At 53.0% G+C, this 14,664-nt stretch overlaps 1 protein-coding gene across 1 annotated transcript in view; it reads left to right on the plus strand.

The window, feature by feature from the left end:
* Positions 1 to 7,483, plus strand: part of ATP8A2 (ATPase phospholipid transporting 8A2) — a 470,091-nt gene extending 462,608 nt beyond the window's left edge. Inside the window, exons 35-36 of the mRNA XM_006915835.2 lie at positions 1,275 to 1,366; positions 7,386 to 7,483. Coding sequence (XP_006915897.1) covers positions 1,275 to 1,366; positions 7,386 to 7,483 — 190 coding nt within the window. The remainder of the gene's footprint in view (positions 1 to 1,274; positions 1,367 to 7,385) is intronic.
* Positions 7,484 to 14,664: the final 7,181 nt, after the last annotated feature.

Here is a 14,664-nt window from a genome sequence, read left to right on the forward strand (position 1 = left end):
TTGGCCAGCTGAGGCTCGCTCCTAATTGGTGATGAATTAAACGTTATTCTTTCCACCCAGAGTCAGAAAACACTCTCCCCTGTACACCCCAGTCCACGGTGAACCGTGGCTCATTGAACTACTGGGAAAACCTGTGCCCTGCCCCTCCTTCAAATGACCCTGGGGAGGTGGGTGAAGTGGACTCTGGTCGGGAGACGTCCTCGGGCTTGAGACTTCCGGGAGAGGAGCTTCGGGTCACAGGCAACTGCAGCTTCTTAAAACAACTCTCAAGTTCCCACCAACGGCGGATCGGGGTGTATTTGCTGCCACAGCAAAATAGCAGAGACTGGGGCGGGACGCTTATAAACAAAGTTATCGTGTCACAGTTCCAGGGGCTGGAAGTCCAAGATCAAGGTGTCGGCGGGGTCGGCTCCTCCTGGGGCCCATCTGACCCCTCAGTTCGTAGACGCCGTCTTCTCCCTTTGTCCTCACATAGTCCTCCCTCGGCGCGTGTCCGTCTCCTCATGGGGACACCAGTCGCAGTAAAGTCCTCGTTTTAATGTAATTACCCCAATCTCCAAATGTACTCACATTCTGAGGTATTGGGGGTTCAGACTTCAAGATGCAAATTTGGGGGGATACACGCAACCCGTAACAGAGGGCGCTGGCACACCCCCCTACACTCGATGTCTGCTTTGGGGCAAGCCAAGTGACATCCTGAGGGTGAGCCAGCTAAGCACTTCGGCCTGCCCGGGCGGGGCGGGGCGGGAAAGGCGGGACGGCTCCGGATCCTGTGTGTTCAAGAAAATCACCTCAATTGTCACTGTGGTTCATAATAAGCACAGAGGGCGGGGGGCTGCAGAAAAAGCGGGCGGGGTCCGGAGGCAGCCGGTACCCACCGTTCACTGGTTGAGAAACAGCAGCTCCAGGTGGGGGGAGGCTGTTCAGATATTTCGCACAGAAACAAGTCACTTCTTCCAAAGCGTCCGGGAAGCAGGGGCCCGCCGGGTACAAAGGGCACTTGTAGTGAGCTTCCAGGAGGGAAAGGCGGAGTTCAAGGGCATCACGTACAAGCCAGGCCTGATGGGAAACAGGGCGCCTTTTAGAAGAGGGGCCAAGCTCCAAGCGCGAGATAGCATCTACTGTGAGCAGGGGGGCAGCCCGGAAACGGGGCGCTCTTCCTGACCTGGGAAGCTTTTTTCCCTGTTTCATTTTACAACCTGAAGTCATCCAGCGCGCACCTTTGAGATGGGTCTGCGTGAACGAGAGACTGACAGTGTTTGCTTTGCCTGTAGGATGAACGAGAGGGACCGCCTGTTGAAGAGGCTGAGCAGGAAGACACCCCCCACTCTCTTTCGAGGAGGGTCCTTCCCGGAGACTGTCCCACGTAAGTGTCACCGCCAGCCTATCCAGGCCAGCTACGACGCCCGACCAGGCGGGGAGGGTGGGGGAGGGGGTTGGAATTAAAGCCTGGGCAGGGTCAACTGGGGAGGGGACAGCTGCCAAGCTGGAGGCCACATGCAGAAGAGGAAGCAAGTGTCTGGCCCGAGGCGAGTACGATGGAATATTCCCTGGGACCCAGTCACATGCCTGAATGACAAAACCCTTAACACTCCAAATCCTGCTGTGGTTCAGATCCTTCCGTCAGCCTCTCAGTAGCATTTTTTTTCCTAACGTTGAAGTGATGTTACTTTTAAATTGCTTCCCCCAAGGACAGCAGTATGCTGTGTTTTATTTCATATTAGCATGTTAATTAAAACAACAACAGGGGCCAGGAGAGGCGGACGAGGTGACGGAGGTGGGGGGGAGGTTGCAGGTTCATTTTATCAGCCCAGCCACTTGACTCCCTGTTGGCCCCGCTTCTGCTCCTGTGAACCCCGCCTGTCTCTCCAGCCCACGCGCCCCCTTTTGCACATGCACAGACCACCTCTTCAACCCACGCCCCACTTCCTGCCCTCCTTCCTCTCCCCGAGGGGTTGAGAACGAAACGACTGGTGGCCAGGAACGGCTTAGGAAAAGTGGAGGACCGTTGTATCCATAATACAGGTATCGAGCATCTATGTCCAGTTCAGCTGAGCCCCGCCTGTCAGCAGATCTTCCCAGCCTTTCTCAGTGGAGAGAGGAAAGGGTGAACATCGCCGCCTTTCAGTTGTCCCCTCCCTCCCCTCCCTGCCCCACGTGGAGCATCAACGTGGGAGAAAGGGGACTGAGCCCTCACATGCCCATGTCCCGTAACATGTCCCGTACGGCCCCAGGAGGTAGGTGGCGTCAGCCCCAGGAGCACCTGGCAGAGGCTCGAGTCTGTACGGTGAGTGGGCCAGCGTGGCCCAGACATCCGGGTCACGGCCCTGGTGCCTCTCATCCGAGAGACAGGTCACGTCAGAAGGCTTGATGGGGAAGTCCGAAGGGTGAAGCAGCGAGACCCCGCCACCAGAGCTGAGCCGCCCGGGGCCCTGTCCTGGCTGAGCCACTTTTTTGGGGTCTTAGGCAAGTTGAACTCTCTGGTTCTCCATCTGTAAAATGGAGGTGCTATGAGAACCTACCTGGGGTTACTGGGAGCATTAAACGAGGCTGTATATATCAGGTGCCTGGCCAAACAGAGCCCAGTAAATGGTTTTCTGCCACTAGCTGAGTAACTTTGGGAAAGTTAACATCTCTCTCTAAACTTCCAACTTCTCCTCTGAAAAAAAGTAGAATTGTGACATAATCTTACTCGGTCTTCGTGAGGCTTTACGACGATGTGTGTAAAGCACCCCCTCTATACCAGACACAGAGAAATGCAAACCGTTCCCCATGCCGCTCCTCCCATGCTGCTCTTCCCATGCTTCCACGTAACCACAGGAAGAATGCGTACAGCACATGTACCGTTGACCCCTGAACGGTGTGGGGGCTGAGGGCACCGACCCCTCGTGCAGTTGAAAGTTCGCATGTAACTTTGACTTCCCCAAAACTTACCTTCTAATAGCCTACTGTTGACCAGAAGCCTTACCGATAACACAGCCAATCAACACATGTCGTGTATGTCATACGTATTAGGTACTGTATTCTTACAATAAAACAAGCTGGAGAAAAGAAAATGTTATTAACGAAACCATAAAAAAAGAAAGAGAAAATACATGTATGCTATTTATTGAAAAAATTCGCACGTCAGTGCACCTGCACGGTTCAAACCCATGTTGTTCAAGAGTCAACTGCCTAGATCAAGACCAAGTGAGAACTTTTGTGAGAGAGTCATCGGATGTCTTGAAACAACTACTAAACATTTTACTTAAGTCTCAGTGTTTTGAAGGACAAAAAAAGCATTCCATTGAACAAGTAAGTACAAGAAATTTTTAAAAAGCTTCTGAAATCACACCACGTTTCACAAATGCTCAGCAATGAGTAGTAAGAACCTGGTCGAATGTTTCTGTCATCGACAGACAATTAGAGAAGGCCCTCAGGCAGTTAGACACGCTCCTGGCCTGCGAGCAGGTCTGCATGGCTTGTCTCGGCCCCTGCCTGTCTCTGCTGGGTCTGTCCTTCCACTGTCTGGGGCCTCAGTCTTCCCAGGAAACTGGACGAAAACTCTAATCTCATGGGCACTTCTAGTTCCTCGTGGGCCACCGACAGTGTTTGCAGCGAGATCAGCAGTTCCTACACGGTCTAGTGCCCTTATCATCCATCCACAGCCTTCCCCATTTCTGCTGCTGTTAGGAATATTTTTCCAGGCAGGAATCTGCTACTTTCATTAAGATGATGTTATCAGAGCTCAGATTCAAAAGAATGCTACTCAAGGGGAGTTTTATTCAAAAAAAAAAAAAAACCACAACGATTCTATAGACTTTACCAAATGTTCAACCAGGAGAAGTCGAAACAACTGAGAACTCACCTACACTTCCCTCTCCTTCCACCTGCCCTGTTCTGTCCCCGACTCCGGCTGTGGCTGAGGATTAAGAGGCCAGCCGGCCCACGCACAGAGAGCTTTCTTCAGGCCGCCAGCAGCGCTTCTGGCTGTCAGGACTTCCAGAAAGATGCATGAACGTGGGGAATGCTAAGAGCTGGAGGCTTCCTCTGAGCTCCCCGTTGGATGCCAATGGCAGTTAAATGTTCATCCGGCCGAAGCTGGTGGTGCATCTTTGTCGGGCTGAGGGGTGCAGGCTGGGGGCGCTGAAGGTTCTGGTCCTTCTTGTTATGGCTCTAATTCCCACCAGACCCAGTTTCTAAAAGGCAAATGCGTGATCTGAGCTGGGGGGATGCCTCCGCCCCCGGGTTAACCCTAGCTAAGTCTCAGTGGAGGTCAAGAAAGTCCGGTTCCAAGTGCACAACCTTTTGGAAACGTGATGGCAGAAACAGCCTGTGAGACCTGCCAGAGAAGCCGTTGGCGGCGACCTCGGTGCGCCTTGCACGGGGAGATTTGCCGTTGGAGCAGGAGCTTCTCTCATCGCCTCTTCTGCTGGAGACCGACCGAGTGGCTGAGTAATCACCCCCGCCCCCAGTGCCCTCGCGCCCAGGAGTCAGGGACCAGCCGGGGCGCCATACCAGCTACGAGCACAAGAAACCCCTGCAGGTGGCTCCCCAGTAGGCACAGGTGAGATGTGAATGAAACGCAGAACAAAGAAAAGGCCAGACTCTGCTCCTTGCATTGGAACAGGTTGTGAGGAGACAATTCCAAAAGGCTTAGACGCCTTTCCCAAGAGGACACTCCAAACAATGTTCATGTGTCAACAAGTTCCTTTTATTTCTTCCCATCCGAACCTCCTCCACTCCTCCCCCGCCCAAAAAAAAACAATCAAAAGCATAGGCAGCAATCATTCCAGGTGGACTGTGGTTGAGACAGGCTCCTTTCTTTTCTGGCATGGAGGTAGAGGTGTCCCCCGTTGGTGCCGTGTGTCAGTCAGCCCCAGACGAAGGACAGGGCTCTGTGGCCGGGGCACAGTTGTCCAGGACAAGCCCCGGTGCCTGTATGGAGGACCAGAGCTGTGAGAACCGAGACCTCACCTGGTCCTGGCATTTGTTTTACAAAAATGTAGACCGCGAATACCCAGAGAACGTAAAGAGCCCGCGTCCCGTGGCTGAGTTACCGCCAAGCGAGGCTCAGAACCGGCCCTTGTCGCCCCTAGCACCTCAGGCCCTGTGCCCCGGGGCCAAGACGAAAGAGAGCAGGTGGGGAGCACCATCGTCAGGTGGAGAGCTCAGTAGCCATCGGCCACCCGAGGGCTCATGAAGGTCACTTACACGGTGTGCCCATTACTTGGGACCAGAGTCCTTTCTGCGAAGAAGCATCCGATGCGAAGAAAACGTCAGCTGTGTACCAGAAACGCTCCCGTTCAGCGACCCTGGAGAATGGAAACTGTCCGAGGCGAGAGCAGAACTCAGCCTCGCTCCTGGAGGAGCAGAGTTCTTTGCTGGGCTTTGCTTTGAAACGTCCCAAGGACAGGCGCTGCTTCTAGGACTGCAGTGAAGACGCTGCACGGAAGAGAATTCTGCTGGGACAGGCTGATGGCCCAGTACCCCCAGGGAGGGAAGGAGGGGGGCCACCCCCCAGAAGCCAACCAAGGTCGCCTCGGCCCCAGTTATCTCTGACCCAGCTTGTAAGTCCTGGAAAACCTACAAGCTCTGAGGGGCACAGGGTTGACGGGAGGTGTTTCCCCTTTGATCCCCCACAGACTCAAAGCTCAGCCTCTTCTCGAGGAAATTCAAGGGCACTGGGCCAGCACTGGAACAGGCCAGTGGGCCCCCTCTCCAGGTGCTCCTGCCCACCTGCTCGGGACCCATCTGCTCTGCAGCCGGCTAGATGGGCACACACTGGCCTGGGGCCACTTCCTGCGGCCGCCACACAGGGCGGGACTTGGGGGTTTGTGGGTTTGGTTTTCTCGGGGTTGGAGCAAGTAGACAAGAGTCCCCTGTGTGAGACTGTTCTGGGCAGAGCGTGCTCGCTTGTCCCGCCCTCTCTGCCGCCCGCTCCCTGCTGCCCTCAGCCGTGTCCTCAGTCGGCCCCCAGGCCACCTCCGCGGCCGGCCCAGCCTCCCACGGTGGCCCTCCAGTGCCCACGGGTTTTCTGAAAGGCATGCTCTCCAGAAGAACTGGGAAGCCAGCCCCGGCGACAAAGCTCTGCATTCACGGGCACCTCCGAGCAGGAGTCTCCCTGAGCATCATTTGAAGTCTCTCTCTCTCCTCCGTCCCACGAAGACGCTGTACACCGCTACTGCACGTCTTTAAGCTCCAGGAACTCCATTTGAAGCCAAACGTCTGAGTAAAATCATTAACGATCCATGGGCACGATTTACGATTTCTTTTTCTCCTTTAAAGACTATGACAATGAACTGACAGCTCTGTTGGTGAGCCGTAAATGCAATTTGGGTCACCGCTGCCAGGCTTTACATCGTGTTGTCTTTGGTCAGAATGTCTCATCCAGCTGTGGGACTTTTCCATTCCCCCCGACCCAGAAGGGTTAGCCAACAGAGAAAGAGTCTTGTCAACGTCCCCTCTGTGTCAAGGGCCAGTGAGGAAGGAAAGCCCCACTTCGGGTCACCAGGGTTAACTAAGCCTCTTTCAAAATGGGAGACGCAGGAGAGCCTGGGCCTGGCTCCCAGCTGCACCACTCACTAGGTCTGAGACCTCGGGCAAGCCGTGCCTTTCCCCACCTGTGACATGGGCAGATTACTGTCGCATGTGTCATAGGGCTGTCGGGAGGAACAAACAAGCTATTTGTGCACAGCACATAGGACAATGTGTGATACACACAGCACTTAATAATTGTTAACTGCTGCTATTATTGTTGCTGTTATTATTATTGGACCCAGTTGTAAGAACCAGCCTTCCTGTGGCCATGAGGCTGATCACTGACTTCCTCTTGATGTTATATTATGATCTTTTTCTTCATTCACACAGACAGAAACCGCCATACTGTCTTATTACGAGTCCAAATCAGCCCGGTTTAAACACAGGAACACTCCGCTCACCACACGCCCCTCGCCCGCCTTCACGGCCGGCGCCGTGCGTGTCTTCCAGCCGGCATGTCTACGGCTTCATAAAGCAGCCAGCCAGCCTGCAGCCTGGAGCACACTGGGACACTCCCGCGGCAGAACCACCTGCCTTTCCTCCTGCTTGGCAGTGGGAAGGCGCAGACGTGGACCAGTGGCCCGCCGTTTACACTTCTCGGGCTGAGCCCAGCTGCAGCCCCCCAAAATGGGCGGATGCTCACCCCTCAGGGCCCTCCCCACTCCGGCACCGACTGGCATCAGCAGCCAGAACCCCCGGCTCCACCCGTACCTGCCCCAGGCCCCCACAGACCAAAGCTGATGAGGCCAGCACGTGGGAACGCAGCCACGGTCTCCCCCAAAGCAGCTTCATCCAAACCTCATGCGCCCCCCACCCTTCACCCCCGGTCCCCCTCTTAACCCCTCGTCCTGCCTGCTTCCTTTCAGACGGGTACGCCTTCTCTCAAGAAGAGCATGGAGCTGTCACTCAGGAGGAAATGGTCCGTGCTTATGACACCACCAAAAGGGAACCGAGGCAGGAATAGGGCCCGACGTCGGGGAGAAAACGCGTCGCGTCCCCTGACGGACCCTGGGAAAGGGATGCGGCTCGTAGCGCCCAGTGTTGACACATCCATCAGAAGAGGCTGGTGTCAGCAGCCGAAACACCGGGAACCCGTTTCTGTGGCCTTAGCCGATGACCAGTTTGTTAGTTACATATCCCCTCGCAGACCTGAGTGTCTCCTGCGGGGAAAGCTGTTTTTTTTTTTTTTTTTTTTTTTTTTTTTTTGTTTTTTTTTTTTTTTTTTTTGGCTCTCGAATTGTCTGCAGTGCTTGGCCTAACTTTTGTTTACATTGTTATGAAGCATTCAACTGTGCTCTGTGAGGTGTGAAATTAAAAACATTATGTTTCACCGATTCTGAAACATCAGTACGAGTCGTTCTGGCAGAAAAGGTGAAGGAGTTTTATGTCGCGTGAGACACCGTCTTGGGAAGGGCAGGGGGGCACCCACCTCCTGGTTTGTTCACTCACAGATCAAGCCCACCGGGCAGCATGTAAAAGTCACTCGAGGCAGGCCACGGTCTTGCTTTTATTCCTATTTCGTTTGTATGAAGTTGGCATAAGCGTCTTGATTGCCATGAAAACATAAAAAGATGCATCTGGGTGGTAAGCCTGAGAACATTTATTTGAACCTCTCAGCCGCATCCCCAGTGGGGCGAAGCAGTCGGTGTTCCAGCAGAGTCTTCCCGGGGGGCCTCCTGCCCCGGTCCTCCCGTCGCCGTCCAGGTTCCTCGTCCTCAGGCCTCCTGCATGGCCGGCCGCTGTGCTCACCGCGTGGCAGCTGACGGGCAAGGACCCAAACCCACACGCTGCCTCGTTCTAGCGCAGATCCAGGTACCTCGTCTTCCACCGCCTTTTCCTTCCGTAACTAAGGGAAAGAAGTACAGCTCTCCCGCGTCTGTTCTAAATGTTTATCTGCCTCTTTGTGGCGACGGGGAGGCCTGTGGGTCGGGGCGGTGGTGGGAACCCTGCCCTGCTCAGGCTCTCAGGGCTCACTTCCCAGCCCCCAGACCTCTGGACCTTCGGCTTCGGCTCCAATGAGAACCCACGCTTGTCCTCTAGTGAGCTGAGAGCACTTCTTGGACTTCCGCCGTCGGAAATGAATGAATTTACAGCGCGTCTCCCCAGCGGAGGAACACACCTGTCACTCTGGAGCTCTAGACCCGGAGGATGAGCAAACTCCGATCGATCGATGGGAGAGTAAAGGACCCTGAGGGTAGTAAGGGAAGACCCCCGCCGAGGAGAAAACCAGAAGCAAAGACACAGACCCCGGGTGGAGGACCCAGACCCCGAGCGGAGGACATAGGCATTTTCTACCAAACCTCAGGAGCCGCTCTGAAACTGGGCTTGAAGACTGACATCCCCACCAGCCCACTGTGTCCGGGGCCTTAAACAAGATATGGAGACGAGTTTTAATTGAACCGATCCAGACAGTTCAAGGAAACGCCCTTTTCTCTGTTGACACGTTCCTTTCTGTCCCCCGTCAGTGTTAGTTAGATGCAGGCGCCACTGGCGGTAGGAAGCTCCGGAGTCGAAGACGAGGAAGTCAGTGACTTCCCGAACCCCAGAGTCCCTTGTCCTAAATTTGGAGGGAACCTGGATGCCTTGGGGCGCGGATGCCAGCACCTGGAGCCCTTAACGAACAGCCGGCTTGGAGTCACGTTCTCTCCTCTCCGCTCCAGTTGCCAAACCAGATTGTTGGATGGCTTAACGTAAATACTTCTGGGCAGCTGTTCCTGATTACAGTGGCACAGTTCCTGTGCTAAATTAGGAAATAAAACAATAGTGTGCTTTGCTTCCTAATCCTTTGTTTTAGGAACATCTATAGCTTATTGGGCACTAAAGTAATTTAGAATGCGATTTGTGGAGACTAAGAAAATGAATCCCCCTCGCTTACGAGGTGACGGGATCCAGAGCTTAAAGGGGAGCAGAATGATGCAATTAACAGGTGAGGCTTAGAAAATTGCCCCTCCTTCCTCCCTAAGGTGATGAAACATTTTTAAATACTAGAACACCCAGCAAGATGAAGGACTATCATTGAAGGACTATCATGCAGGAATTACAAAAAAAAAAAAAAAACCCAATAATGAACACAACAAATGAAGATGTATGTCTTTATTGCACACTCAGAAAGACGATGGTCTAAATGAAAGAGAAATGAAAATTAGAATTGAATGTGCATTAGGCATCCTGACTATTTGGTTTCATTTGAAACTAAGCCTGTTGGGAAAGCGGGAACTCAAAAATCTCAGTTCGTTGTCAAACACTTCGCTCTTTCTTGAACTTCAAACGTTCTGAATCGGATTTGTGAATTACAGTGTGTGCATGTATTTTTGTTTGGGGCTTTTGGGGTTTTGCTTTTTTACGTTAAAATACAGTTCATAATTTTCTGAGATTTAAGGATATTTTGGAGTTCTCTTGAGAAGTAGACTAATGAAACGCACGTAGAAGAAAACAGTAGAAGTAATGCGTTTCTATCCATTCTCTCCTGTGATTAAGCTGTTTTGTAGCCAAATGACTAAATTGGGTTTCCAGGAGGAGCAGCTGTCACTACGTGTGATGTATAATATTTAGCCAGGGCCAACTCAGGGGCTGTGTCCTTTGTCCTATCTTTAAATTGAGGTCAGAGTGTCATACACCACCTCTCCCCAGGGAGCGGGGTGGACTGGACTAAGTCACATACTCTGCCTGTCAGCTCGGTGGAAATGCCACATGGGACCCGTCGCTCTGCCACACGATGCGTGACATGCAGGCTGGCAGGTCACACTCCATCAGCACTAGAGGGCCTGCCTCTGGATTGGGCCAAAGTGGCAGAATCCACTGAGTCAGCCCCAGCCTTGGTCTGGCGTGGCGCCGCCAACTCCCGTTTGAGCTTATGTCCCCTTCCGCTGATGTCACAGAAGGGGACCAGGCATTCCGTGCACTCAGTTCTGAGTTCTGCGCCTCCCCAGCTCAGGCAGGCAAGGGCGGCCACGGGAAATGCACATTCAAAAGGAGGGAGAGAAGAGAGAAGAAACCAACCTTTTCTGCATGGCCGGCTTAGCTTCACTGCTGATCAGAAGAGGCTTTGACATAATCTGGGGATGTGGCTGAGGTGTCTGTCTGCTCTCTAGGCTTCTCGACCAGTGGCACGTTTTCCCCATCTCCCAACACACGTGCATATGTGTGATGGTCTTTTCTGGATCAGTACAGCACACGGGGCCTGTGCTCTAGAGCAAAGAAATGCTGTTCCTTTGACGTTCGTGAACCTGGATTTGAGAGAGCCGGGCTGGGAGCCCTGTTGACATTGTCTTTCCCTTGACGAGGCGTCAGGTCTTGCTGCAGGGAGCTGGCAGTGACAGTCAGCAATCGCTCGTCAAGAAGCAGTGACTAACGAAAAAAAAAAAAGTGAATGTAGGTAACTATTGTCTGAAAATGCGTGTGGACACATATATTACAGGGTTCAAGGTTCAATTTTTAAAAAGAAAGCTATACTCTATCATCTCCATTTGTTATAACAATGACCCTTTATCTCAGTTTTTGAACCATAAGGAAGAGAATTTTCTATCGTATTCCTATCCCTAGGGATTTATGTCTTAGAGGCTAAGTTGAGGAGGATGTTTGCAGAACTCTGTGCTAGGGTAAGGTGGTCTTTCGCTTTGAACACGTGAAAGAACCACACGCATTTCAGCCAGGGTTTGAATTACTGCCCAGGGTCATCGTCCCGACGTAATTCAAGAAGTGATTTACCTTCGGCATTTGAAATGTAGCCTTCATCTCTTGGGATCCATAAAAAATATGAACAGGGAAACTGTGGTTATGGTTAAGCAGAGGCTGAAAAAATAACTTGGCAAAGAAATGAGTTTATCAGGTCGAGTCAAAGATGGCATCCTCCGTCGTACTTACTAAATACTTCCGTTACGCAAATGCTTAAATTAGCAGATATGGTAGCAATAGAGACGGTGGAAATAAAATCCCCACCAAACAAAAAACGAGGGGGAGGGAGCATGCATCCGTTGGCTTCGTTGCTGCTGCTTCTTGGGCTCGGTTCAGTTGTCGGCCTTACGACAGCCTTGGGGGAGAGAACTGAGCCTCAGACTGGCCATTTGTCCATCTCGAAGGCAAGGAAGACAGTTAGTCTTCCCTTGGGTGGTGGAGGCGAGGGCCAAGACCCCCCATAACGATGGATTAATAACGACTCCCAAAAGGAACGGGCCTGGAATGCTCCACGGACTGTCTCGTGCTCTTCGTTTATTTCTTTCTCCACGTCCCAAATCATCCCACCGCCCACATTTTCCTCCGCCTTCGCGAGAGCTTTACTCAGTGGCGGGCCACCTCTCTGAGAAGCACCCCCCAACCCCCGCCGCCTTCGTTTGTGGGGTAGGGTCCGTCGTGAACGGGGACGCAGTCCAGCAGGAAGGAAAGGCTGCTGCACCCACATACCTCGCCCCCCAACACCGGCAACACCCCAGAGCCGCTAACTCTTGACAACGCCTATGCTTCTCTGACTGCGGGGGACACAAAAGAGTGATTCTTTTCACACCGAAGCCGGCTCCTTTTCTGGCGACAGTCTCCCCTAGTCGCCTTAGAGATACCCACTCTGCTTTCTCCAGGCGTCAGACCAAGAAAAACACGCTCCCGAGATTAGCCCATCGGCATTGATTCTGACCTGGCTAAAGAAAGAAAAGGAGACCTGTTCGTTTGAAAAGTCAGGAACTAAGTGTCAGGTGGCTTTGATTTATGACAGAAAGAAGAAGAAGAACGTTGAAGATTTAGCACTATCCAAATAACGCTGCCCGAGAAACGCAGGGGTCAAGAGCGCTTATCAAGGGCCTTTTACAGGCAAAGGCTTTGAGCGCAGATGAGAAAGCGGGAGAGCCAGGATGTGAACCGACTTCCACCGGGATCGGCTGCGGTCGGAGGCCTGAGCTGGCAGTGTGGCATGCAGGCAGCCGCAGGTGGATCGGCCAACACCGACACAGAAACTGCAGGAGAAAATCCGCTATGTCACCCTGTGTTTCTCCCTCCACGATCCACGAGCAAGGAACTATTTTTTTGGCTTTTCAGTAACAACACCAACGCAAGTGCTGATGCTCGAACCACCCACTCCCATCCCCCGCCCCCTCCCGCGAGGCCGAGGCCGGTGATCGCTGGATCCAGGAGTGGGCGATGCTGCTCACCTACACACGTCCCTCTGAAGGGGCCGTCCAAGCAGCTGCGCCCGGGCCAGCTGCAGGGGTGGTTCCCACGGGGACAGCCCGGAGCAGCAGGGTCTGCAGACCTCCGTGGGTCATGCTGTGTTCAGGTCACTGGTTTGCTGCTTGAATGCAACGTCTTCGTGGTGTCTTTCTCCTGCAAGCAAAGCCACGTTCTTTTCACTGGTGCTCTGCCGGCCGCTGTCACATCTGTGCTCACGTCGCTTACATATCGTTGGTGACGAGGAGGTTTTAATCTGGTTAGGCAGAGAGAAGCAGGGCCGTGGGGGCATGTTTAATTGGCTCCCAGCAGAGCGGCGAGCACTTCTGGGAAGCGTGGGGGTTTTTTATTCCCTGTCTCTCGATGTGTTACCATTTTCACGTCCTATTAATGTCCTCTGGTTGTTAAGTTACAGCAGCATATTACGGTGGAGCAGGGTTCCCTCCTGGAGTGAATACAAATGAAGGGCATTTCCTTGTATTCTGAGAGGTTTGGGGAAATGTACTGATTTGTGGCTTTGATCAATCCCGTTGACTGGTGTATGTCTGTGCAAACCTGTTTCAAATAAATCTTTTGTTAAGGTAAATGATCGGACCGTGTTTTATTTTGGAATTCTTTTCCCCCCACTAATGAGCAGTTGATGCCATAGGGACTTGGGACTGTAACACAGAGGTTTTGACAGCAGGTACAGACCGCGAGCTCTGCCTCACCAGCCCACGTCTGCAAGCATGGTAAAGCGGCGGGGGTGCCGGGGAGTCTGAATTGCAGATTGACGTGAGCTCCGTGGGGAGGACTAGCCCCCTTTATGAGGAGAGGGTCCAAGGGGCCAGGCTGAGTCTGGATCGATCGATCATGCAAAGGAAAAACTTGTATCTAGAAGGCCTTCTTCCCACGATTACTTTACCCGCTTCGGTTCATCTCAGCTTCTCTGCAAACTGAAAAGTAGTCAGGTCGAATTCTGTCGTCGAGCGTGAAATCGCCTCACTGTTGTCGAAGGGGTGGAGAACATGCCGCCCCCCAAAATATGCCGCTTTGCCGTGTTGACCGTTTGGAGCTGAAGGCAATTGAGAATCAGCAGATGCAGGAAGAGTTCTCTGCCCTCCCGTTTCTACTTAAAAACAGGTCAGTACCTCTCCCCCGAGATAGGCGCCCTTCCCGCACCAGGAAGAGAAAAAGCTTTCTTATCAGCAGAGACTGGGGGTCGACGCCGGAATGAACCTGTGCAAACACAACTACTAAAATAGATCCGCCCTCCCGTCGCTTTCCTCCATGTATTTCCTAGTCGCTGTCCCGCGATTGACCGCCACTAGCTCAAGCCCCTTTGGTCACTTACCACAATCTCTCTTTGTGTAAAGAGGCATAAAAGCTTTGGGGCCTAATGGCTTCGTGAGAGTCTTCGTTTTCCTTCTGAAGACTTCCCCCGTACGTGTAAAACTACTAAATTCAGATGCCTTTCTCCTGCTTATCTGTCTTATGTCAGGTAAACTCTTGCACCAGCCACAGAACCTGAGCAGTGGGAGTTCTGCCCCGTGTCATTTTAAAGAGCGTCAGGAGCCCTCCGTCTGTTCCCTGTAGGAACGGTGCATTGCGTTCAGGTCAGCGTCCCCTTGGGTGTACCTTGGGTGCACATTCACACTACACCATTCACACTGCAGAAGCCACTCTGGACCTGGGGAAGGTGGGAGCTGGGGGCCCCCACATCACCGTCAGCCTCGGAAGCACGACAGCGGGGGCTCGCTCCCCAGAAACCAGCCTGGAGCCCGGCTCACGGCCTGCTTGCCCGGCTTCGTTTGGGCAGCTCTGGGCTTCGCTCACGTGCAGTGAGGTGCAGGACAGAAAGGAAAGAGAGCCTGTAGTGACAGTTCCCTGCACAGGCTTGAGTCTGGAACCGCAGAAACTTCTTAACTGCCCACTTCAAATTTACTACAGTTTCTCCTAGCGGACCGATTCCTCCCAAATCCTCTGTGTCCTATTCGAACTGGATTTGGCCAA

This window comes from Pteropus alecto, unplaced genomic scaffold, assembly GCF_000325575.1.
Source record: "Pteropus alecto unplaced genomic scaffold, ASM32557v1 scaffold16, whole genome shotgun sequence".
NCBI classification, from domain to species: domain Eukaryota; kingdom Metazoa; phylum Chordata; class Mammalia; order Chiroptera; family Pteropodidae; genus Pteropus; species Pteropus alecto.